Source organism: Tachypleus tridentatus, chromosome 3, assembly GCF_004210375.1.
Source record: "Tachypleus tridentatus isolate NWPU-2018 chromosome 3, ASM421037v1, whole genome shotgun sequence".
In the NCBI taxonomy this organism is placed as follows: domain Eukaryota; kingdom Metazoa; phylum Arthropoda; class Merostomata; order Xiphosura; family Limulidae; genus Tachypleus; species Tachypleus tridentatus.
Window position 1 is genome coordinate 1546611 of NC_134827.1, and position 25347 is coordinate 1571957.

At 33.8% G+C, this 25347-nt stretch overlaps 1 protein-coding gene across 6 annotated transcripts in view; it reads right to left on the reverse strand.

The window, feature by feature from the left end:
• LOC143246197 (ecdysone receptor-like) overlaps nt 1-25347 on the reverse strand; it is an 87138-nt gene that overhangs the window by 9319 nt on the left and 52472 nt on the right. For 5 of the 6 annotated variants that reach the window (XM_076492452.1, XM_076492450.1, XM_076492447.1 and 2 more), the window contains 4 exons: nt 4027-4206; nt 3401-3541; nt 2783-3006; nt 772-927 (listed from right to left, as the gene is read on the reverse strand). In XM_076492452.1, coding sequence (XP_076348567.1) covers nt 772-927; nt 2783-3006; nt 3401-3541; nt 4027-4206 — 701 coding nt within the window. Of the gene's footprint in view, nt 1-771; nt 928-2782; nt 3007-3400; nt 3542-4026; nt 4207-21859; nt 23465-25347 lie in introns of those variants that run through there. The other variant, XM_076492453.1, reaches the window with a different exon arrangement.

A 25347-nucleotide genomic window follows, 5' to 3' on the forward strand; every position in this document is an offset into this window, starting at 1 on the left:
CAGAACACTGTTACGTTTCGACCTTCTTGGGTAATCTTCAAGTTAACTTTTTTTTTTTTTTTTTTTTGCTAACTTGAAAATGACCTTAGAAGATCAAAACGTTGTTCTGTAGTTTATTTTAATTAAAGTTTTAATACCCATACCAGCCGTCTTGAGAATATATTTTTGCCCCAGGGATATATTTCTGGTGTTCCTACCATCTTGGTGGATCTGCTTTAATTTTATTTAAAATCAAAGACTATAAAGTTTCTACTTATAAAATGATTAAGATGTGTAGAAATAAACTAAACTGAATGTTTTAGAATTTTGTTAAAAACGATTACATATTTCAGAGCTAATACGATTTTATAAACTTTAAATATAATATTTCAACAAATTAATTCTGTTAGGTATATACACAAAACACAGAAATAAAAAAGGTTAATCCAAATTCAACATTTCTACAAGTATGCCAATATTTGACTAATGTTTACGAATTTCAAAAAATTAATCTAACCTATATTTGTGTAAGAGCAATATTTTAAATTTATTTACCTACAAGTTCATGATTAATTAAAGCAAGTGCAATGACTAAAACTAACCTAACCTCAACTTTACCGTAAACAAAAGTAAAATATATATCACTACAGAATACAAAAATATGTAACTAACCACAAAATGATCCTGACACACATTTAATATTGTAATCTTACCAGTAATTCCAAAAAGTGACACCTATATACGCACAAATCAAACTATTGAACATTTTGTAAAACGTGTCAATTTTCTTACCTTAAGAAGCGTAATTTGATCTTCTCGGAGCAAGGTATCAAACCCAGGAACACGTTTAGAGAACTCTACAATGAGTTGAACTGTGAGAATAGTAATTTCAGTAATGTGTTGGAACCTTTGAAGGTTGTCTTCCTCACTGTCGCCTGTAGGAAATGTCTGTCAAAATAACAAACTGTATTCATTACTACGAGCCACAAACAGAAAAATAAGAGAGCAAATTATTTTATGCTGAAAATAAACATACACACGAGAAATAATATATTAAATATGAGCAGTAATTCAAGATTGTCTAGATATTTCCAAATTAATCAGATATATAATCCTGTTTAATACAGTAGTAATGTTATTTTAAGTTTGGTAGGAATATCTGGTAGAAATAAAGCAAGAACCAGTGAACGTAACACTAATAAATTACTTTAACATTTTGGCTGCCATTTGAACCACCACAGGATCACATGGCACTATCAGTAATGTGCTCCGTGACCCTTCAGTGGTTCAGACCATAATACAGTGTATAAAGTTTCGTTCTAGCATGTGATTGTAGGATACTATGAATACTTTTTGGCAATTTGGGAGTTTAGCACCAGAATGTGGATTAATATAATAAAAGGCGGCAAGTAAAGTGTTAATGTTACCGACACGATCACCTATACTATACCCTAACTTAAAATACTGAACTTTTCAACAGAAAGTCTACTCTGTAAGTAATAATAAGTACACTAAAAATATTTAACAGAAATTTCACTCATTTAAAAAACACAACCTTATATACTAATTACCTGACATAAGTACTAACTCTCAGTTTTCTTATTAATTTTACTCGATCAACAATTCAGCGAATCTTGTATTTATACTAAATTCTCATTACTGCTGAGTCGTAGATTAATTTCTAGGACTGCTTTTATAAACTTTCTATATTTAGGGTCTTAATCATGATTTGCAGAGAACTAAATCACAACGTTGAAAAGATAAAACATATTGAAAATACAACAACATTTTATTGTTTTATATACTGAGCGGCATTAAAAACGCAACAAGTAATAAAATGAGTTGTTTCATATAGGTTGAACAATAATGGTGCAATAGATTGACAATCTGGTGACATCTATGCCACGCAGGACGAAGGCTCTTCTGGCGGCGAATGGAGGACACACTCGTTATTAGTGCTGTGGACGTTGAAATCCTGATTAAACTGTTTGTGTGCAGTGTCTAATCAAATTGAATACTGTCTAGCGCAAAGACATGATGATTTCATAATACGTACATTCAAAACTTATGTTTAACCTAGTGTATTAAAACTGTTTAACTGTATGTACGTTGTGGCGTTTTTAATGCCTCTCAGTATACATATATAAAACATAACGTTAATAAATAACTCTAATAATTTAGGCCTAATTGTTACATTATCTATTAAAACTTAGACGATTATATCCATTAATGATAATTAAGAAATATTTACCATAACTGTTTACATTAACATATTTAACATTTTTGTACTTGATAAAAGCATGAAATTTTTGTTAGGGTTTGACGTTTCTATTGCTTTTGGCTAGGAGGAAAACCGTACAAATAAGCGGAGAAATGACTTGAACAAATAAAACATGAGTTTGTTGAGACTTGATGAGATCGTTGAATCAACAAGGTAGTTCAGCATTCTAAGTTTTGAATTTGGACTTTTATCGCCTTGTTAAGGTATAACTGAAGAAGTATCGTAAACATGACAAAAAATACCAAATAATTTAGTAAGTGTAATCTCTATCAAGCCGTTATTGTTCTGCAAATATTAGCCTACATGTAACTTGTCCACGTAAAATTTAATTATCAGAAGTGGACTGGAGTTTGCATTATTAGTTGAATTAAATAACACAACAGAAGTTATTATAACTTTATATACTTCACACAAAAATAAATTAGTATATTGTTTATATACATTTTAAAGTAATTAGTATTATTTTGTTTCAATTAGTATTACACAATCGTATTGTCGTTATGTAATACTGCTTTAACTTACAGATATTTTTCTCAAATCATCCTGTGAAGGAGATTCAAATTCTTCTTGAAATAGGACTAGCTTATTAATTACGTCTTCCTGGGAAGGTTCCAGGGGTTTTACTTGGCTAGGTTTTTCATCTTTTTCACAAGTACTGTCTTTCGTTGTGCTATTAGGTTTATCTTTATCTTTCCGTACTTTTTTTGATTCCCGTTTAATGGCACACTGATACTCAGGTACTACACCTGGTGAGGAAAAAATCATTAACAAACTTTTTATATTTACCAAAACTTTCAACAACGCTTTTAACACCGAAATGACTAAAGCCAAAGTATTATATGAAAAAAAAGACATATTTATTATTTAACGCTTTATTTCAGATATGTTAAATATTAACATTTGAACAAAAATAATCTGGAACAAAACATTACTGAACAATGTCTAATCAATTATACAGTGGGATAGTTTCATAAAATCCTCTGATAGTTCAAGTTAATTTTAAAGCTTAAATAAGAACCACACATTCTACTATTGTATCTTTAGAATTATCACGTGTTTTCTCACATATATTCTTTTATATACCATATTTAAAAAATAGGGCTTATAATGATATAATATATTTAAACGTCAATTACTTACATTCTGGTCGCATCCCAACGTTTAAGCACTTCTTTAACCTACATTCTTGACATTTCCGTCTCATGTACATATCAATTTCACAGTTATTGCCATATTTACACTGGTAAACTGCATTTCTTGTAATGCTCCGCCTGAAGAAACCTATACAAGAAATCGAAATCAAGCTTTACTTTTTGTTATTTCACTTTATAATATCAAAGTAAATAAATTTAAGTATATAGAATACAACTGTTTTGCATATCAGATTAATGAATACATTTCAAATCAATCAAATTTACGAAATAAAAATATATGTACAAAAAGAATCATATTGAGAGGGAGAGAGGAAGAAAGCAAAATAAAGATTAATTACATTTTATTTCTGTACATGGAGACTATGAATGTGACAAATATTATGTTAATGCTCTCCTTACCCTATGAATTGTTTGCACTTTTTAGATACGAATAAATCCTAAGATGGCAGTGTGTCTACCTCTCTATAATTCTCATATCAATTGGACTAACGACACTAATTTAGATCATACTACTCTAAATTCATGTGACTTCTGAATCAAATTCATACTCTAGCCTAAGAAATGCGAGGTAACTAAAACAATAAAAAAGTCATTAACGGTTTTAAATTATACCTTTGCACCCTTCACAAGTAAGAGCATTGTAGTGGTATCCAGAAGCACGATCACCACAAACTAAACATAGTTCTTCCTGCTGACGAGGGGCAGGACCTTTCGTCTTCTTTTTAAAGTCTCCACAACTGTCAACGTAACAGCCATTGATCCCAATTGTTGGAGGACTCAATTCTTCTTTCCCTGTAGAGTAAATAAATGGTGCGTGCAGGTTAGCATGAACTGTGTGGGAAAAAACCCCTAGAGTATGTCATAAAGTTTAGTTCCAATGTAAATATATGAGTATATTGTTCTTTTTATTTGATTTTTATTAAGAAATGTACATAACCCACGATATACTCCTACAATTACCACATACATTCTCCATGTAAAAATAAGTTCGAAGAAGTTTCCAGCTTCATCAGTTGAGATTTCGCTTTATGATAGATAACATATTAATCAAACGTTTCGCATTTTCGTATCTATTAAAAACATTGAAAACAAAGTATATGTTGCTATGTCTAAGAAGAATATGTTCACAAGTTTTTGAGTTTTTAAATACGTACAGGGTTTCTGCTATTCCGACATTCTATAAATGTTAATTTCAGGTCATTTTAGGTCTTTGTCAAGTGATAAAATTTTCCGTGACCATTCAAACATTATTCATTATGCAACAAAGGTTCTACTTGGAATTTTAATTTTCCAGCCTAGTACACCTTATTACAAGTCAGAGACCTCTATAATTCAGGTAAAGTCGTCTTTAATTTTTGATCTATTGATCACTGGGAACCAGTTGCCAACAGTACCAACTGTAATTAGGGCCTTACAGTGGTGGATACAGGGTTTTTGGTGGGGGGGATGAGCGACTAAGTAACAGTGACTTAAACTTGACCCCAAGTAAACTTTTCCTTGTTATTGCAACGTAAATTTCATGGAATTAATTTAGAAACAAAGAAAAGAAACATATATGACTATGAACTCTCATTTATTGATTTTATTCTAAAATATCAAGTTACAAGTAATCTACAGCACTATACTGAATCATTACTGAACAATGTGCATGTGACAATGAACTTTCATATATTCCTAAAGAACATGTTACAAGTAAACATACAGCAAAAATATTCTAATTGAGATGATCAGTACTTTATATTTCTGATTTCCCATTAACCTACACAACTTTGGTATGGCATTCCCCATCCCCCCCCCCCTCTGTATCCATCCATGGGGCCTTACCAATTATTTGAACTGAATAGCTGAATTAAATATTAATATTGAAAAGCGCCTACAAGTAAAAGTAGAAAGCGTATTCAGATGCATCATATCTTGAACTCCAGATATTTTGTTTGTCAGCTCGATAAGCTAGTCACTAGGCCACGCTTGAACCATTCAAATCGAATTAGAAATTCGTAAAACTTTGATAGATGATTTTTGTCCTAGTTGTAAAAGCGGCACTGCCTGACGGAGGCACAGCCACAAACGTAGTACCAAATATATATAGAGATATATATTATTACAGTGGAACCCTTCTAAAGCAGCCACCTTCGGGACTGAGACAAACTGGCCTGATTAGAGAGGTTCCACTGTACATAATTAGGGATTATGTAAATAAAAAAAGGGACTGTGATTGAATGATCGCTTTCAAGGGTTGGCCGAATCTGAGGGGTGGCCTCTTAGAGGGGTTCCACTGTACTTCTCGTGTTATAACTGAACCATTTTTTTCAGTGCTCAATTACGTTTTTAATGACCGTTTATAGTTGCCTAGAATTTTAATTTCTTATCTGGGCTTTTCTTTTTTTATCGTAATACTATTGTATAAAATATTTTGAATTCAACTGAAAAAGTTTTTATGAATACTTTATTCTTTAGCCATGGTAATGAAACATGAAAGAAGTGTATATATATATAAAGTAAACTTTTCTGTTTCAATAATCATTTTCGGGGAATGGAACAAAAGATGTAAAATTAAACTAGTTATTACCCAAGTGGGTCAGCGGACAAATTTATTGATTTATAGTAAAAATTCGTGGTGTTTCTTCCTTATGGTGACCAGGGAGGAGATAGCCTCTTATTTTTGCTTTGCTCTGACACAAACAATCCTATAAAGAACCTCTTCTCTAGTCGTACCGCCTAGCGCCAACTTTTATAAGGACCATCAGGTTGTAATAAATAGTGTTTCAGTATTGTGCGAATTATACTTAACTAATTACTTAAGAAAAATAAAATAAAATTACCGAATTTTTTTTTCACTCAACTTTATTTTCTTTCTTTACGAGGACATAGTTTACAAATATTTTATTCTTCATCAATCACAGGTTATATTATGAACAGTTGCACGAAGAATGAAGGAATGTATCCATTCAATATATTACTGAATACATACTGTAAAAATATATAGGTAAGAAGACCTGATTATAAACAGAGAATTCGTGATGCACAAATAAACATTTTTTTATTTTTTTTTTTCAAACTGCAGGAACTGTCACTTTAGCAATAACCGAATTCACATTATAGTCTCTATAGACCATAAGTCACAGGTGTGGGAAAAATCTTCGGCTATGTCATGCTTTCACGTTATATAACGGCCCTGGATGGGTGTGGTTTGCAAAAACAGGAGAGAGTCCAAATTCAATGCACATAAAAATAATTAGAGGCTTGTTTGTTTACTTTGGATATTCACACAAAGTTACATAAAAGCTGTCTATACTAGCCGATTCTAATTTTTAACTAATACACTAAAGTGAAAGTACCTGCTGCTAATTCTTGTAGCAGATAGCAGGATTTCTCTATCACTCTTATAACGCGTGGGCCCGATATGGCCAAGTGATTAGGGCGCTCGACTAGCGGGTTCGAATCTCCGTCACCCCAAACATGCTCGCCTCTTTTAGCCGTGGAGGAGTTATAAATTTACGGCCAATCCCACTATATGTAAAAGAGTAGTCCAAGAGGTGGCGGTGGGTAGTGATGACTAGCTGCCTTCCCTCTAGTCTTACACTGCTAAATTAGAGACGGCTAGCGCAGATACCCCTCGAGTAGCTTTGCGAGAAATTCAAAACCTCTGCCCCCCAGTGGCTCAGCGGTATGTCTGTGGACTTACAACGCTAAAAACTGGTGGGCAGAGCACAGAGAGCCCATTGAGTAGCTTTGTACTTAATTCAAAACAACAACATCAAAACCTCTAGCGGTATACAGAACAACTAGAAATTGTTGCGGTAAACAATGGCAGAGTAAGAAACGCTTTCTACACACACAACTAACTACATATATGGTATTTTGAAAGATGTTTTGCTATTCGTTGCATTTAACGTCGGATCATGTGAAATTAAAAGCTTGTACCAACATTAACCTACGGTAATCATCATACAGTTTTAAAATTTCCAACGTTTCGAAGAATGAATTCTAAAAAATAAAGGATATCGACAACGAAAGGTAATTACGCAGTTTACAGAAGCGTTTTTTACTACTACTTTAACCTATGACAGTTTATCGCATAAAATAGTATCTGATAGCTGATCAGGAAATGTCATATTTTAACCAGTTCGCTGCCAGTATATCTACTTCTGATCTGTGTAATATTACATGTTGCTTTGTGGGTTTTAAAACAATTCAGAGTACACTATGCGTTTCGTCAGGAGAAGCTGTATAATATTAGTACTCTTGGTAATGAGTAAATAAGTTGATATCTATCGTGTATTTGGATTTTCGGTTCATAGTCACTTTTTTCCGTAGGTGAGTTTTCCCACGTGTTAGTCAATTATTGATAGTCAGTCACACCTTGTATATTTAAAAACGGCTGAAATGCGTAGAGAAAGCACTAATAGAGGACCAAACAACGTTTCGATCTTCTTCGGTCATTGTCAGGTTCATAAAGACAGAAAGGGTTACTGACCTGTAGCTGACCACATGTTTGAAGGCGGTTGTGTAATTGAGTGTAGGAATGTAGAGGGTGTGCTTAAATGTTTGATTATATTTATTAATACAGGTATAAAGGTGTTCCTTTGTATTGGTTTATTTTGGGCTTAAGTTGTTGTATAAGTAAGGCTTCTTTAATTGTGACTTTTTGTGTTCTTTGAATCAGGTTTCCATTTTTCTGCTTGTTTCTCCAATATAGAAGTCGTGGCAGTTATCACATTGTATTTTATAAATAATGTTGGTGTGGTGTTTGTCAGTGTAGTTTTTACATAGTATAGACCTTAGTTATGTGTCTGGTTTTTGAAATTTGGTACTAACTGGAATGTCATATTTTTTACTATTTTTTGCCAAATGTTGGTTATTTTTATGCTGATGTCGGGAATATATGGTATGCAACCATATATGGTTTCGTGATTTTTTAATTCGTGGGGTATATTTACTTTGTTAGTTCATTCTGCTTTTTGTCTGGGTGTGTGCGTATAATGTTTTCTACGGTTTGTGGAGGAAACTTATTGATGTTGATGAAGTATTGTTTTATTTTGTCTAATTCAGGAGTTCCCAACCGGTGGGTCGCGACCCCCAAGGGGGTCGCAAAGCCTTGGCAGGGGAGTCGCGTAGCCTTGTTAGAAGTAACTTGGGATAACATTAATTTTATTTCATCAATTACATTTTCAAGTCGCGAGTGCCAAAAGGTTGACTCTAATTCGTCGTTAATTTTATCTGGTAAGCATAGTTTTGTGTTTTGTGTTGAGTTTTTGTTTTGTTTCATGTGCTGAGTCCCAAGGAATGTATTATGAGTGATTTTTCGGTGGATTCCTGTTTTAAATTGTGTGTCACTTCTTGTAATTTTGAGGTTAAGAAATGATATTTGATTGCTTTCTTCCTGTTCACATGTGAAGTTAATGTTGGGATGTATAGAGTTAATGTGATTGAAAAAATTAAGCGTGTGTTCTGTAGATCTGAATCCTGCAACCGTGTTATCTACATATCTGTACCAGTATAGTGGTGGATGTAATGCTGTGTTAATTGCTTGTGTTTCAACTTGTGTCATACAAGTGGATTTTCTCGTCATCACAGTCGCACCTTGTCTTAAATGAGTCTTGAATACAATTCTACTTTGACTTTGTGTTGTTTATATATCATTGGTTAATAAGAGTTCAGACGTTTTACTATTTAAAGGTAACCACTGCTTGTCCTTCTATTATCCGCAAATAAATTACAATATCATTAGAGAAAATTAACTATAGAAATTACAGCATTAAGTGTTAAAACATGAAGATACTAAATACGGAACTACGATATATATATATATATATATGTGTGTGTACGTGTGTGTTACATAAGCCTTCAGATAGGTTTATATTGAAGTTAAATGAGACAATTAAGACCGACCAATTTTTAAAAAAGACCACCTTGAAATTATCATACAATTACAATTCCCAAAGAAATAAAACAAACGAATAAATGAAATATCTTTCTTGCAATTCTGGTGCAAAATCAGGCCTTATCGGAAAACTACCTGTTGGAAAAATGGCGGTCATTAATTTTTCTGTCTCTTGTTCTTAGCGCACCTGCTTCATGATGAAAGATATCTGACTAGTGAAGTCAACTATTTTACTATTCTCCAGCGCCATTCCAAATAGTAGATCCAATAAAGTTTAAATTATTATGTTCCAGAACCTGAAATACCCCTTCCTCCACACTCATCATAAGGGATAAAGTATCCGAAACCCTCCGTTTTTCTTATCTTCCCAGAAATCAAACACTGATCTGATCTAGTTCCGTTATTTACTGACTTTTCAAAAGGGCCGGGGGTCAAGGGTTTCCGCTTTAACTGAGAAGAGATTACGGAATGTCGTTATAGTAGTTATACACTTTTTCTTTCTGTTTTGTTTTGTTTTCCTGTAGGAAAACAGGAGGAGATGTGTACGTCGGCCACACCCTATGCTGGATTTCAATGTGCAGTTATTTTTTTCGGTTAAACGCTATTTCACTCTCTTTTTCTTTAATCTTGGTGAAACATTGTTCAATTTATTTATGAAGAGAACAAGGATTTCAACTGTTGAGGTTTGATTCTGGTGTAGCCGGTCACGAAAAGACTAGAGAAAGTATGTACTTTGTTCATTCAAGGTCTGAAAAATGAAAAACAATATCCTATCTGATACGTAAATCTAGGAAAGGACAAAAACAAAGCCAATGTCATGACTGTTTCATGTGATCAAGTCAACCTTGGCACAATGCCAAGTCCCAGGTTCTGCGATGTATACATGCATGAGTAGTAGAGAGTCACGGTCGGCCATTATAGACAAGGGTGTGAACGACCGTTTGCCTTTTAGTGGCCTGCACAACTGTATGTATAAAACAAACAGGTTTAGGAGCTTGGATATTATATCACTTCCAATTAGAATTACACGTAACGTGTAAACCAAAGACAACTTAAATACATAACAGATATTAATACATTTTAATTAAAAGTTTGTCTAAAGAATATTTTAGTTTAGAAAACAAATTTGTTAGATAAATAATTTTGAATAGAACGTTTTATTCTATAGCTTCCAAGCCTTACTTGTATTTTGCTACTAAAACAATGTAATATGAATTTCACACCTTTAGATCTAGTTCTACGCAATCAAGCCAACTAACAATAACTTTTGCTTGCCTTTTCTCCAAAGGGGGGCCTTGGCATGGCCTAGCCTAGCGCGTTAAGGCGTGCGCTTCGTAATCTGAGGGTCGCGGGTTCGCGCCCGAGTCGCGCCAAACATGCTCGCCCTCCCAGCCGTGGGGGGCGTTATAATGTTACGGTCAATCCCACTTTTCGTTGGTAAAAGAGTAGCCCAAGAGTTGGCGGTGGGTGGTGATGACTAACTGCTACACTGCTAAATTAGGGACGGCTAGCACAGATAGCCCTCGAGTAGCTTTGTGCGAAATTCCAAAACAAACAAACAAAATTCTCCAAAGAATCAGCAGAAACATTTTCTGGTTATTTCACGAATAAACCACCTGGACAGTTACATATAATAAAATATGAGTTTATCCTTTTAATATATATTGTATGTGTATGAATATTTTATGCTGTTGCTGCACTGATTTCATTTATCCAATTTGGAACGTTCAATATGCAAATACAGTTATATACATATATGTAATTGTATAATACATATCCACCTTACTTAGCTTGGAGCCCCCCAGGAGCTTAATTCGAATCCAGGGGAAAAAGTCACAGGTATATTTAAAAAAGCCGGAAAATTTCGTGAAAACATGATTATAGTTATAATTAATTTTTGTTCCATTTTTTTGCATACCTAGAATTTATAAATTAGATCCACAATGACTGCTGACTAATGATGTATTAAAAAAAGATTATAATGTTGTTAAAGTTATGGTGATAAAATAAAAATAACTTCAATATTATTCAAACAAACCATTATTTATTTATTATTAAAAATACGTTTTTTTTATAATATTCCATTTTTTGCACACTATTGTATGTGTGATGCCATCACACATAATTTGTGTTGTCAATGTGTAGGCCATGTATTATCAGTTAACTGATTTAAAATATTTTTTGTTTTATTACTTAAATTATTTTATATATTTAAATAAAATGTGACTTTTTTCCAAGCCAAAATTGTAACTTTTATGCCTTTCACCCTTAATTTGACCTTTACTGATGGTGTAATTACTTAATCATATAGTCTACGTTTTCAATGTGGGGTTAGAAATATGACATGCTATCTAGTGCATTTTAAATGAATTAGGTATTACTGAATTACTTAAATATGACAAAACTTAAGTTATGCTGAGTTTTAGTATTTTACAAAGAAAACTACAATATTTTTAGATTTTTTTGTGTAATAAAGACCGTGTTTTTAACAAACGCTTTACATTTCTATTGGTTGATTATTCCTTTCAATGGAAGAAAAAACATTTTTAGTCTTGAAAACATTCTCTAGCTACGTAATAGTTTTCGAGTCGGATAAGGTGTTTATTTACCCGACCTACTTTCTCAAAGACTGAAAGCTATAAGTTCAGGACATAATCGTTTCATACACACGGAGGGAAAATACAGTGGTAGTAGTCATGGGAGAATCCATTTTTTCTTATTTGTTGCTATTTGTTCTTTGCCCACCGCGGGTATCGAAACCTAGGTTTAGCATTATAAACATGCAGACTTGAGAAGTATATTCTATAAATTTATCATATTAAAAGTCTCATGTTTGTAATTAACGTAAACTTAAAGTAATAAAGCAAGATTGATATACAATTAACCTAAAACATATAATTCAGTTTTCGCTGTTTTATTCGCCGTTTGTTGAACAATTTACACTGTATAAAGAAAAGTAAAATAATTGAAAAAGAGCTTTCAATACTTATACTGCTTGTATTCTTACACCTACCACGTAAATGCTCCTAAGATATTCAAAGTTCCGCCTTCGATTCACAGTCAGCTGAAGTCGGAGTGAAAATGCGTACTTACGAAGTACACAGGGATAGTATATTGTAGAATTTACACTAAGTTCAAACAAATTTCAACTTTTTTTCTTTTGTGTTAAAGATACCCACTGCGATGTCATTTCCGGTTAGAATTACAAGTAACGTGTAAACCAAAGATAACTTAAACACTTAACAAAAAGTTTGCCCACAAAATATTTTAGTTTAAAAATTCCATTGTGTAGCTTTGTGCTTATAAACAACCAACTAACTTGTCTTAGAACTTGGGCTGATAGATAATAATTCTAAAATGTAGCTTATATTGTATATCTGTACATGTCCGATAAGTCTAAGTAAAAGTTTTTGTTTGTTTTGAATTTCGCGCAAAGCTACTCAAGGACTCTCTGCGCTAACCGTCCGTAATTTAGCAGTGTAAAACTAGAGGGAAGGCAGCTAGCCATCACCACCCACCGCCAACTGTTGGGCTACTCTTTTATCAACGAATAGTATGATTGACCGTCACGGCTAAAAGGGCGAGGGTGTTTGGCGTGATGGGGATCCGAATCCGTGACCCTCAGATTACGATTGGAGTCCCTTAACCACCTGGCCATGCCGGGTCCTAGAATTTCGTGTATCGAGAGTAATTCAGAAGTTATTTATTTATTTCAAAACTAACTAAGTAAATCTGAAGTTTCAAGATCGTGAAACTATCCTGAAAAATGCAAGCAGATATATCGTATATATTTATTTATACACATATTTATAGTCAACACACAATAAAGGGCGCAAATAGCTCACTATGCAACACTAAACCAAACGCACAAATTTATATCACATCACAAGATCTCACTTGTACGAATCACTAATCGTTTCGACGTTTCGAAATGAAAATTTTACACTATTTATGCTATTAATATTGGACACGTCAATGGAATGAGATATTCCACGGGTGTTTTTGTATGTGTGCAGTTCAGATTTTACTGAAATATATTTGTTTACATGTAAGCGATTTATCTAATACACACTTCAAGAAATCTGTGTAATCTTGAGTATGCAATAACATAAAAACCAAGAATTTTTGTTGAAGATTCAAAATCTCTAACTTCATGATCATTATGCATGCAACAACAAACAGAACAATAATTTTAAGCTCGTGATGCTTCGTAACTATGTAATCGTTAATGGTGTAGTCTCTTAAAATGCATAGCAGAATATAACAACTAAATAATCCAACATGTGAGTTTTGTATCCCCATTTTTATCTCTGCTCCTGGCCGCATTACATTCATCTCAAGATGGAGGGGTGGGATACATAGGCAATTACATACCTGTTGCACAGTCTTAGACGCCTCCAGCTATAGGAGACCTTGGCGCCGCCGCATGTTGATAATTTAGTAATATCATAAGCTTAACTATGTCCTAGTCATATAATATGTATGTATATCCCTCTCTCTCTCTATATATATATATATATACACATACATGTATGATCTTCATGCGTTGTTATCTAGATGTCTAAACAAGCACCTAGAATTTTCAAGGTTTTTTAGCCTTATTTTTCAGTAACATTTTCGCTCAGAACAGGCGTCCTCTCAAATTATAAATATTTTTATTATACTTAAAAGTGTTGATACAATGGTGGGAATCTGATCTCTAGACAATAAAACAAGTCACACTGTTAGAATTTTTTCTTGCTCACTCACACTAGTTTCTAAAAGTGGAAAGATGTTTATTTTTTGTAACTACACTTTGAGAAACGAAAACAGAAACATAGCAAAATATATACTTCCGATAACAATAAAAAAGTTGTTTGTTTGAACACGTTTAAACAACATTCCAAAAGTGTGTAGATATACTTTAACTATTTAATATGTGTTGATATTTCAATTATGTTATGTTAACAGATATCCATTTTCATTGTATTCAGTTCTGCCTTATAGTTTTCAAATATAAAGGAAGGGATCAACCTAAGCCTGGTGTTTTCGGAATTTAAAAATGTTTGCTACTTTTTGAAGGTCCCTTAGTGAATCAGGATATATTTTAACTTTTTAAAATATATTGAATTTCATTCTTAAAATGTCGAAGCAAGACAGATAATTTGTCAAAAAGCTTTATCATGATGTTATTTCTAACACAATTTCGTATTTTATATTTTTTATTAAAAAAAAGGTTTGAAGGACCATTAAATTAGTGAGGAAAAAATACACTCCATACTTTAAAAGTTTATGCCATATTTACTGGTATACAAGAAAAGTAATTCTCATAATTTTTTTTCTTATGGGCAACGAAATTTAATATCCATTCTAAGTGTAATTCTTGAAAGCTAAAGAAACTTTTCTTACGATGGTTTTTGGTAAATTATTTGTAGTCCTAGGACTATTCGAATTAATTTAATGTTATTCAAGTTTTACAACATATTGCGACTGTTAAAACTTGTTGGACATTGAACTGCATCACTGATTACGAGTCAATAACTAACACTTCCTTCCTGTACTATCCTTTATTTATAACGCACGTTGTACGATACCAATACGGTAAACGTTAAAAAAAAACAAAAAACATAATGCTCTATTACTCTCGGGTTAAGTATAAAATCTACATAATAGAAAATGTTACCACTAAAAAATATTATCTTTAGATTTCTTTTATAGATCTATCTAGTCCATAAGTTATTCTCCCAATGGCACAGAATTATGTCTTCGGGTTTACAACGCTATAAAACAGGTTTCGATACCTGGAGTAGGCAGAGCTTAGAAAACTTATCGTTGAGCTTTGAACTTAATTACAAATAAAAAACAAACCTTTACGTTGTAATATGGGTTTCTAATATGAACTAGCAGGACTAGGCTTCCTGTCCGTAAAATAGATAAATTTTCTTCTTTTAGTAACATTATCCAAAACCAACAATGCAGATAATGGTTTTCAGCTGCTACCGCTGAGTGATAAGTTTTTTATACTGAAACATCTGTAGTTGTCAGTTTATAATTTATGTCATATTTTACGATAGGGTGCCTAGTAGGCACCCTATCAGCATGCACTACTTGTTCACCTATTCTGTTTAGTTCGAATAACACTTCTTCAAAAACGCCTCAAAAACCAATAAGAACCAATACTCTCAAGATTCTATGTTCTGTCACTTGGTTTGGCGATTAATTATCCACATACTTCACGGCTGTTTAGAAGAGACCAATCATTTTACCCCTTAAATAATACAAAGCAGTTCCACATACTTCAGTTTCATGGCCATCCGGTTTGTTGAGATCACATACGTCTAGTTGGCAATCAGATTAAAACGAACTAGTCCGTTTTTTTATATCTACACTGCTGGAGCACTGATCTAGCCAAGTTTTAGCAGACGTACATGTTTGTTTTGAAGGCTTGACAAAAATATCCGATACTCAACCATTAATAGTACACCTGTACTATACGCTAACGAAGTCCTCTAGGTTGCCAACCGAAAAAGGAATTAAACAATATTTATTAAGTAAAACTGACTGACTGCAGACTTTCAATCAAAATCAGACCGAAATTTTAAAAACAGAAAGATCCGGCTTTGTGCTCACAGAAAAGACAAAATCTGATTTGCGAAACACTTTAATCAAGTGCGAGATTTTTTGTTATAAACTATATTTAGAATTACGAAGATTGTACTATCATTAAACTTTCAGTTTAAGTGCTGGATAAATTGTGATTTATAGCATTTTTTTTAAAAGAAAAAGCTTGAAATAATTACAAATAACAAACTTATATCCATACATTAATTTATGCTTTGAATCACTTTTGTTTTGTTTGTTGGGCTACTCTTTTACCAACGAATGGTGGGATTAACCGTCACGTTATAATACCCCCACGGATGAGCAGGTTTGGCGCGATGGGGGATGCGAACCCGCGCCCCTCAGATTATGAGTCGCACGCCTTAACACGCATGGCCATGCCGAACCTTAAATCACTTTCAATTTTATAGAAGATAACTTTCCGGCTAATCAATGACGTATGTTTAATATTAAAAAGTTTCGAGCTTATTTACGAGTTCTTTTCTAGGTGAGAGACTGTTTGTTTGTTTTTGAATTTCGCGCAAAGCTACTCGAGGGCTATCTGCGCTAGCCGTCCCTAATTTAGCAGTGTAAGACTAGAGAGAAAGCAGCTAGTTATCACCACCCACCGCCAACTCTTGGGCTACTGTTTAACCAATGAATAGTGGGATTGACCGTCATATTATAACGCCCCCACGGCTGAAAAGGCAAGTATGTTTGGTGCGACCGGGATTCGAACCCGCGACCCTCGGATTAGGAGTCGAACGTCGTAACATGCTTGGCCATGCCGGGCCCAGGCAGCAGACAACATGCGTTTAACTAATACGTTGTGATGTTACATCGACCGTAAATTACATAGGAATTGTTTCTGATTATTTACGTACTTTCCTTGGAATTTCACAGTATAGAGCACTTTGAAACTTTTATACATGTATTTCTTACGTGACTGAACAGACCACCTTAATTTCATAAACAAAAATTTGCAATAAAGAGAATATTTTTATGTATGTCAACTAAATATAACTAATGTATTATGGAAATACTTCCACATTGTTTTAGACATTACATTAAAAATGTTAGTTTCAATATTAAAAGTTTCTTAGAAGGGAGCTCCGTATAATAACAGATTTTTCAGATTCCATACCACTAATAGTCATAGTAACTTAAAAAACAACAACACATATTAGTAGCTCTGTCTTTTAAATAAACAGATATCTAAAGACTAGTTTACTTAAACAAGCATAATTTAGAAAAAACAACAGTCAACAGTTTTTCAGAATATATGCAGCATATATAAAGCACAAATAAAACGAGATACGTAAACTTCAGATCCTCCAATAGTAATGTAGTTATTTCTCTGTAAAGCAAAATAAACCTATTAACATGTGAAATATTCCGCCACATTAAATATAACAGACTTTAAACAAACTTTTTTTTTTATTAAAGTCTGTTATATTTAATGTGGCGGAATATTTCATACAGTTAATTGCAATGCCAAGAAAATCTTATCAAAAGTATGTTTAAAAATAGGTGTGTAAAATATTTATATTCTGAAGAATGTTGGCACATCACATGGAGAATCTCGACTAGCGAGGAAAGGCAAAGTACATAGATAAAAGAAAGTAATTAACGGAACAGTCTTACTACACATTTCAAGTACATCGTTTAAAAAAAAAAGAGAAAGCAATAAAATCTTTAGCAAGACATTAACGGAATGTGGAATCTTGATCAAACTAGGGCGTAACGTGAACAATTTCTGTTAGAGTATATACAAAAAAAATGGTTCTGTTTAATCAGTGATGACAACGTAATATGATGCAGTGCTAGATATTCCACCTACAGGAACACGAAGGTTAGAACACAACCGGAATACATAAATAAGAATAGGATACTAACAGAACAGTGTTCGTTATTCATGTGATGTTACACACATTGCAAGCAAGTGAAAACCTAGAGGAACGACTGGTTCTGTTGTTCTTCTGAATGACAGTAAAAGTTGATAACAACAAATAAATACTTGGTAATGAACATACAAATAAATAAAAAATAACGTGTTATTAATCCTTACCCTAAATTTCTGATTAGTAAACGATTCAAATAAAACTGATAAGAATTACAATTAGTTTACTTAAGGTATATCACATCATAGCAATCGTCGCTCATGACAGTTGATAATATAGTGGCTAGACTATATCTGTCGTATCCCAGCTGGTCTGATAAGCCCTGGTATTGAGTTAAAGGGCTCGTCGGCACTGGATTTGGCAGATGTAGTGTAGGTGACATATAACTATGTATTCCTTTTTGCTTTCACTCACAAGTTCTTCGAATTATATATATATATATCTGTCACGTGAGCGATCGACTCAAAATGGTGCGAGTAACGCTCAGTGGGGTGTAGTTTTCGGTCTTAATAGTCGAAAATCTTAGAAAAACTATTTGAAACGAACATAATTATTAAATACGATCCTACGAGTTGTTTGTTGACAAGCTGTCTATCCAAAAAAATATAGGCAATGTTTTTTTCTGGCGTGTACAACATATTATTAAAAAAAACAACCTTAGTTTCACGCTCTGTGATTTTTACTCCAAAAGTCATGAAAAGTTAAATTATTATATATTTATTGTCTGCAATATATCATTATACCGTGTTACCGATATGTTAAAACTGAGATTACAGTTGCAGCCAGTATATTTGCAAACACTAATAAAAGTTGTACCTAAATATGCACTAAATCGATGTATTCGAAACTGTGGGGCGCGCCCCCTGGAAGAAGATGATATTTTGACCAGAGAGACAACGTAATATGATGCAGTGTTAGATATTCCACCTACAGGAACACGAATGGTTAGAACACAACCGGAATACATAAAGAGAAGAGTTGGATACGATGATAACCAAACAAAGCTATTACTTTGCTCTCAAACCTTTGTGTTTTCTCTTCCATTTATCCACTTTTTACAAGCATTTTTTAAATTTTAAAATGATTGTTACAAACAGATAAAGAAAACACTGATCTTGCTTTTATTGCTGAATATAATTATTTTAATGTAAAGTGGAAAAGTTTTGTTTGTTTGCTTGTTTAGAATTAAGCACAAAGCTACACAATGGACTATCTGTGCTCTGGCCATCAAGGGTATCGAAACCAGGTTTTTAGCAATGTGAGTCCGCAGACACATCGCTGTGCTACAGGGGGACAAAGGGAAGGAGATATGCAATGGAAACTTTGCAAAGTTAGAGACGCGCCGCTCTATTTAAAGTCTGATGAACTGCACTAAATTATACAACGAATCGTGTTAGTTTTTTTAAACTTACATCATGAATGAAAAGGAATACATGACGCGGGATATGTTGAATTACATACTACACTACTTGTCTGCCATGTAAAAGTTTTTTTTAAACAAATGAATCTACTTTATAAAAAAAATGTGTAATTTTTCACTGCAGTTTCCAGTTGCACATCCAATGCGTTATAACAAAGTGAAACACATGTGAAGAGCTCTGTACTTTGTACTTGACAACTGACGTTTTCTGAAGACAGAACATTTCCGAGTAATTATTTATACAGTACAATGAGAATAGTTGAATAAAACGTCCGTAAATAATTCTATAATATATACAGTAGATCTGTTGCCCTGAATAAAGTGTTCCTGATGAATATTTGATACTGTAACCGAATAAACTACCTCTGAGATTCTTCATATAGATTGGACAACATATGATTATTTTAAAGTGATTCTGACAGTTATTTAATGTTAATACGGAATAGAAGTGTAAAGATATTTAAAAATATGAAGAACATGCTCTTACATCACCGGTTCTAGTGAAAACCACTGAGAAGCATAGGGTATTAAAAAAGGTTTCGCTATTATCCACCTAGATGGCGCTAAATGAGATATACTGTCGTTTGAAATTTCACTGGAGGCAGTCTCATAAAAGTCTTTCATTTATATATTACTCAAAACTCACAGTTGCAGTTTTTACTCTTCTCCCACTATTTTAGCATTTGTTATGTGGATTAACGTAAAAGAATAATCAGAATCTGGTTTGTAACATATAATGACGAACTACAAGATAGTTTCAGTAATAATCGCTTAGTTTCTCCACATGATATCGTGCGTTCCTGTGTCCTTATCGTTTGACTAACCAAACACTATACCTAAATCTACTTCAATAGTGACAAAACAAAAATTAAAATTATTTTATGCTCAATTAAATTCGATATCTTTTTTTTTCTTAGTTGTTCTTTCGCACAATTATTACAAATCGTTTAGTAAAAAGCTGGCGTCACCTTTTTTTTTCAGATTTCTATTTCTAATGCAATAGTAACGACAGAACATCTCAGTATTCTGTTGGAACAGAATGCAAGAACTGACATGTCATATTTGATTATATAGAGTTAGAACAGTAGCCTGCAATGATAACAAAGCAAGATATATTCATCCAACAAAAATAACGAACATCTAACTTTTAAGCTACCGTAATTAATAACTGTTGTCTGGTTTTGATGCAAACTTTCTCTTTTGCTAAATGTACGCTTAATACTGACTACTGACATATATATATCTTGAATAACGTAATTCATTTATCTAAGGTAATTCAAATCTCTGTGGATTATTTATGAAATTCCAGTTGCTCTTCCCTTCTTTAGTGAAGGTTTTGCGCCCTCTAAATCCAAGAGACGCTAAGGCATTCGTATAAAAAAATAAACAAAAATAAATAAATAAAACATTGCCCACGGCTTTCCATAAGCTCCCAGCTCACTATGCATAGTACGATACCTTTCTGAAAGAATGCTCATTCTTGTAATGTGATAACTGTTCAATGTTAAACCATGACTGGTCTCTCCAAACACAGAATGAACTGTACAAGATGGATCTTTTGAAAGGTATTTTGTAATTCAATACTATATTTATTTCACAATTCATATATGTTTAGGGCTCGGCATGGCCAAGTCGTTAAGGCGGTCGACTCGCAATCTGAAGGTTGCGAGTTCGAATCCCCGTCACCCCCAAACATGCTCGCTCTTTTACCCGTGGGGGCGTTATAATGTGCGGTCAATCCCACTATTCGTTGGTAAAAGAGTAGCCAAAGAGTTGGCGGTGGGTGGTGATGACTCTAGATACATTCCCTCTAGTCTTCTAGAGTGCAGATAACTTTCGTGAAACTTTGTGCGAAATTCAAAACAAACAAACAAACAAACAGTTCATTAAAGAAACAGTAGCTCACTAAAATGTTCACACGGTAATTTTTAGACTCTTAATTTGTTTTGTAATACTGAATAAGAAATACACATATGTAACTAGTAAAATTTTATGTACTACAGCTTAAAAATACATTCTGAGCACTAGATATTTGAAGGATATCCATGTTTTTGAGAAAGCTGTTTAGCCGTATTCCTGTTAAACCAGTTTTACGTCTCTGAATTCATTAAAGTGGAAACAGAGCTTTCATTCGTGTTAATAACAAAATATAAATCAATAGTACCCTCTCTATTCTGAAATCACAACTCCATTTAATCTGTGGTACTGCTGTACGTATAGTTATAAAACATTTCAACATGAGTCTGAAATACTGATGATAACGTGGCATCTGCCACTAATCTTTGCTCCAATTTGACTTTAACTGACATCAAGGTAGCATATGTGAATTCTCGAAAATCTTGTGTTCGGTGGATCAAACAATATTTCATACACTAGAAGGCTACGATTATTTCATGATGAAAAAAATCCATAGGAAAGGAATGATAAAGTATAAGCATACCACTGCAAACTCTAGCAAATGCAGTGCATATAAACAGACGTTTTAAAAGTAGTAAATTGTAATAAATTAAGTTAACAAGCCTTGAAATATTAAATACAAATTATTTCATATGATCTTATACCACTCTGTAGCTATGTTGTTTTTCTCCTAACCTTCTTTATTCCTTCCAGGTCTGCACTATAACGACCAAACTAAAGTATAATGGTTTTAATTTAACTTACTGATATCTAGATCCCAAAAATCCAAGTCCACTTCTCCCACCTCTGGAGTGGTCAAACTCGGGACTGGACTAACTTCATTACTATTAACTTCTGTGTTGCTGTATGACACTTCAGATGAGCTTTCACCGCTTGACCTGAAACCAGCATCTGCCACTAATCCTGGCTCCAATTTGACTTTAACTGACATCAAATAAGAATCTATGTCATGTTCTACTTCAGTTTCGGCATTTTTTCTTTTAGTACCCTTATCCACACGGTCGGCTTTGGTCTGGCTAAGCCAGAAGAGCATGAGCGGGTCCAGGTTGACAGACTTAGTCTCCAGCGTGATTTTTCGTGAGCTATCTGGCTTAGTTTTGGTCTGAACTCACTGTTGTACCAGTTTCAACAAATGTATTAAACAACGGTATTTCTTCCTCCCTCTAATCTTCTTCAATGAATGTTTCAGTTGCCGAATAGCATTTGAAAGAGTGCTGTAAATCTCCTGAATCTATTCGTTTCTTCCTCCATCAGACGGAATCGCCAATTTCTAAAAGTCTTTTCAGTGAAACAAGACTCGCTTTTAAGGTGTAATTATTTATTACAATAATTCCAATGTTAGTTCCAGCTTACAAACATTAAATATATGCAATATTTGATCATATAAACACACACATATAATTTGAGTCTCGAAAATCTTCACTTCTAATTTTACTGGTTTAAAAAGAGGCTTATCAAGATATAGAATAAATACACTATCCGGAATACTTAATATATCCAATATGCAACAAACGGGTAATTGGTAATCAGTTATTGTAACGGTGACACCACGGAAAATGTTCGATTACTTTAAGCGAATCGGGGAGTTATGTTTTGAAAAATTAAAAGAAAAATGGCTACTATCACTGACTTTTTTTTTTTAATAAAGAATTATCCAACCATTTGATAAATGTTAAGAGCAATTACTCTGTAGAGACGAAAGGACACTCAAACCACAAGTAACGCATCATTACGTTGGAATATTATAATTGAGTAAATACGTTCCATCTGGTTATTCAAGGGTCAAACGAAGTATTTCTGGAAGCCAACTCTAATATTGATGGCCTAAAGAGAATACAAGCGTTAAAATTGTACCATGTAGATTTCAACTTTTTCTGATGCGAATTCCTTCAAGAGACGAAAGAGATAGCGATTCACAATAACCCTACTAAACATGCGAGATATTCAGAATAGATTCGCTAGTAACTAGGAATAAAGTTAAATATTGATAAACTGAAACAAGTAATATGCAAACCAGATACCAAGTATTTTGGTTCCAAATTTGTTCAGGAAGAATGTTCGATCACTATTAAATCATTGAGTTTACACGTGAGACACAGTAAGCTCTCTATACAATTCAGTGTCACGGCCAAGGCGCAATATTGATCAATACGTTTCTCTGGCTGCACCAACGAACCAAAAACGGCCTGCATCTAGTGCTAAGTATAGAACCGACGACTATCTGTAGCACATGTATATACGCATGCGTTAAGTTTCTAGTTACTATGCGCTGCAGATATCGACTGTTATGGTTCATGCATCCTATTTTTCTTGGAAATACCTCAGGTTTTACCAGAAGGATATAGTCGGTTTGCTTTACAGGCCCATGGAAAAGAATACAACAATGTAACTAATAGAATCTATTTACCTTAGTTGGATAGAACGTTCCATTCACCCTACGTGCGAGGTGGATGACTGAATCTCACGTGACCTATTCAGGTGCGTTTGCGTGGTCTATCGCTCACCAAAGAAACCACTTTCGCCGGTTCAAAGATATTGTCGATTTATGATCAATGGTAAGTGAAGAAGGTGAGATTAGTCGAGAAAGGAAGACAGCAAGTATCTCTGAAGAATAATTTAAAATCCTAGAACATCCTGAAGTTATTTATTAAAATATGCCAAGTTTTCTATTCGGTCTAGTTTAATTTAGGTCTCTGACAAATACGGAACTTTAAATATATGTTCACAGAATAATTGCACTGAGCGATTACACTAATGCTCAATTCAGAAGCCAACTTACCAGTGACACAGCTGCATGCTTGGTTACTTATACCAATAGAAATCGGGTTTCGAGCCCGTAGTGGGTATCTGATAGCCACTCTGTGTAGTTTTGTGCTTAATAACAAACAACAACTAATTCAGCAACAAGCAAAAAACGATATCAGAATGAAAATATGCGGCTAGACGTGACTTTGTGGATAGTTTGTCAGACTGTGGATCAGAGAATGTATGGTTCACGTCCTGTAGCTTGAAAGTTGCATTCCAAAATGCGAAATACTTTGGGATCGTTGATGTCTTATAAGATGAGAGTCGGATCCCACTATTCGATTAGAATAATTCATGAGTTGTTGACTAACTGCCTTCGTTTTAGAATATTAGTTCAAAATTATTGACGTCAAGCGCAAACAATTCTTGTACAAGAATATCCAAAACAAAAAACGAAAATATACGTACAACCTATTTTATAGAAAGAATAAAAGTTATCGTCTAAGTACTTCTAATCTCATTTACACTGTTACCTAATTACACACACTAATTAAACGAGAAATGAAAATCATCATGATGGGAACAAGTGACGTAAAAGTGTCATAAATACATACACCTGAACACCAACCAGAACCCGTAATGTTACAAACACATAAGTTACAAAGATTATAAATATTTCCAAAGTACATGCAACTGAGCATTGATATGAATCTGTGAAGATAAGAACACAGGTTAGACCATAATCACAAGAACACAAACTCGAAGTTTTGTCATCCCGTGTTACGTTGCGCCACTTACAAATGATCGAATGTATAGTGGTACGAATACCGAATTGTAAGTACTAACAATGAATTACAGTGAATAAGTATGAAAACAACGACGTAGGTCAACAGAGCCGTTTGAATCACTAATGAAACAGAAAAAATCATTGAATAAACATCTTAATCACGGTAGCGGTAACTAGGGGAGCGAGTGCAGCAGCTGCACAATGGGTTATCAGTGCTGTGCCCATCACGGGTAGTGAAACTCGGTTTTCAGCGATATAATAGTTCAGACTTATCTCTAAGCTACTGTGAGCTGTTTTGGTGAAACTTTTACCAATTGATTCAACTGTTGATTTTGTTTTTATTAGGTTGGTTGGTTTTTAATTAAGCAGAAAGCTACACAAAAGGCTATCTGTGCTCCGCCCGCCACAGGTATCGAAACCTGATTTTAATGTTGTAAGTCCGCAGACATAACGCTGTGCCACTGGAGGGCTTTTTATTTATTATTATTAGTATCGGTGTTCATATAACAATAACTTTAGCTGGTTTATATAAGGTTTGGCTTGTTTTGAATTTCGCGCAAAGCTACACGAGGGCTATCTGCGCTAGCTGTCCCTAATTTAGTAGTGTAATACTAAAGGGAAGGCAGCTAGTCATCACCACCCATCGCCAACTTTAGGCTACTCTTTTACTAACGACTAATGGGATTGACCGTAACATTAT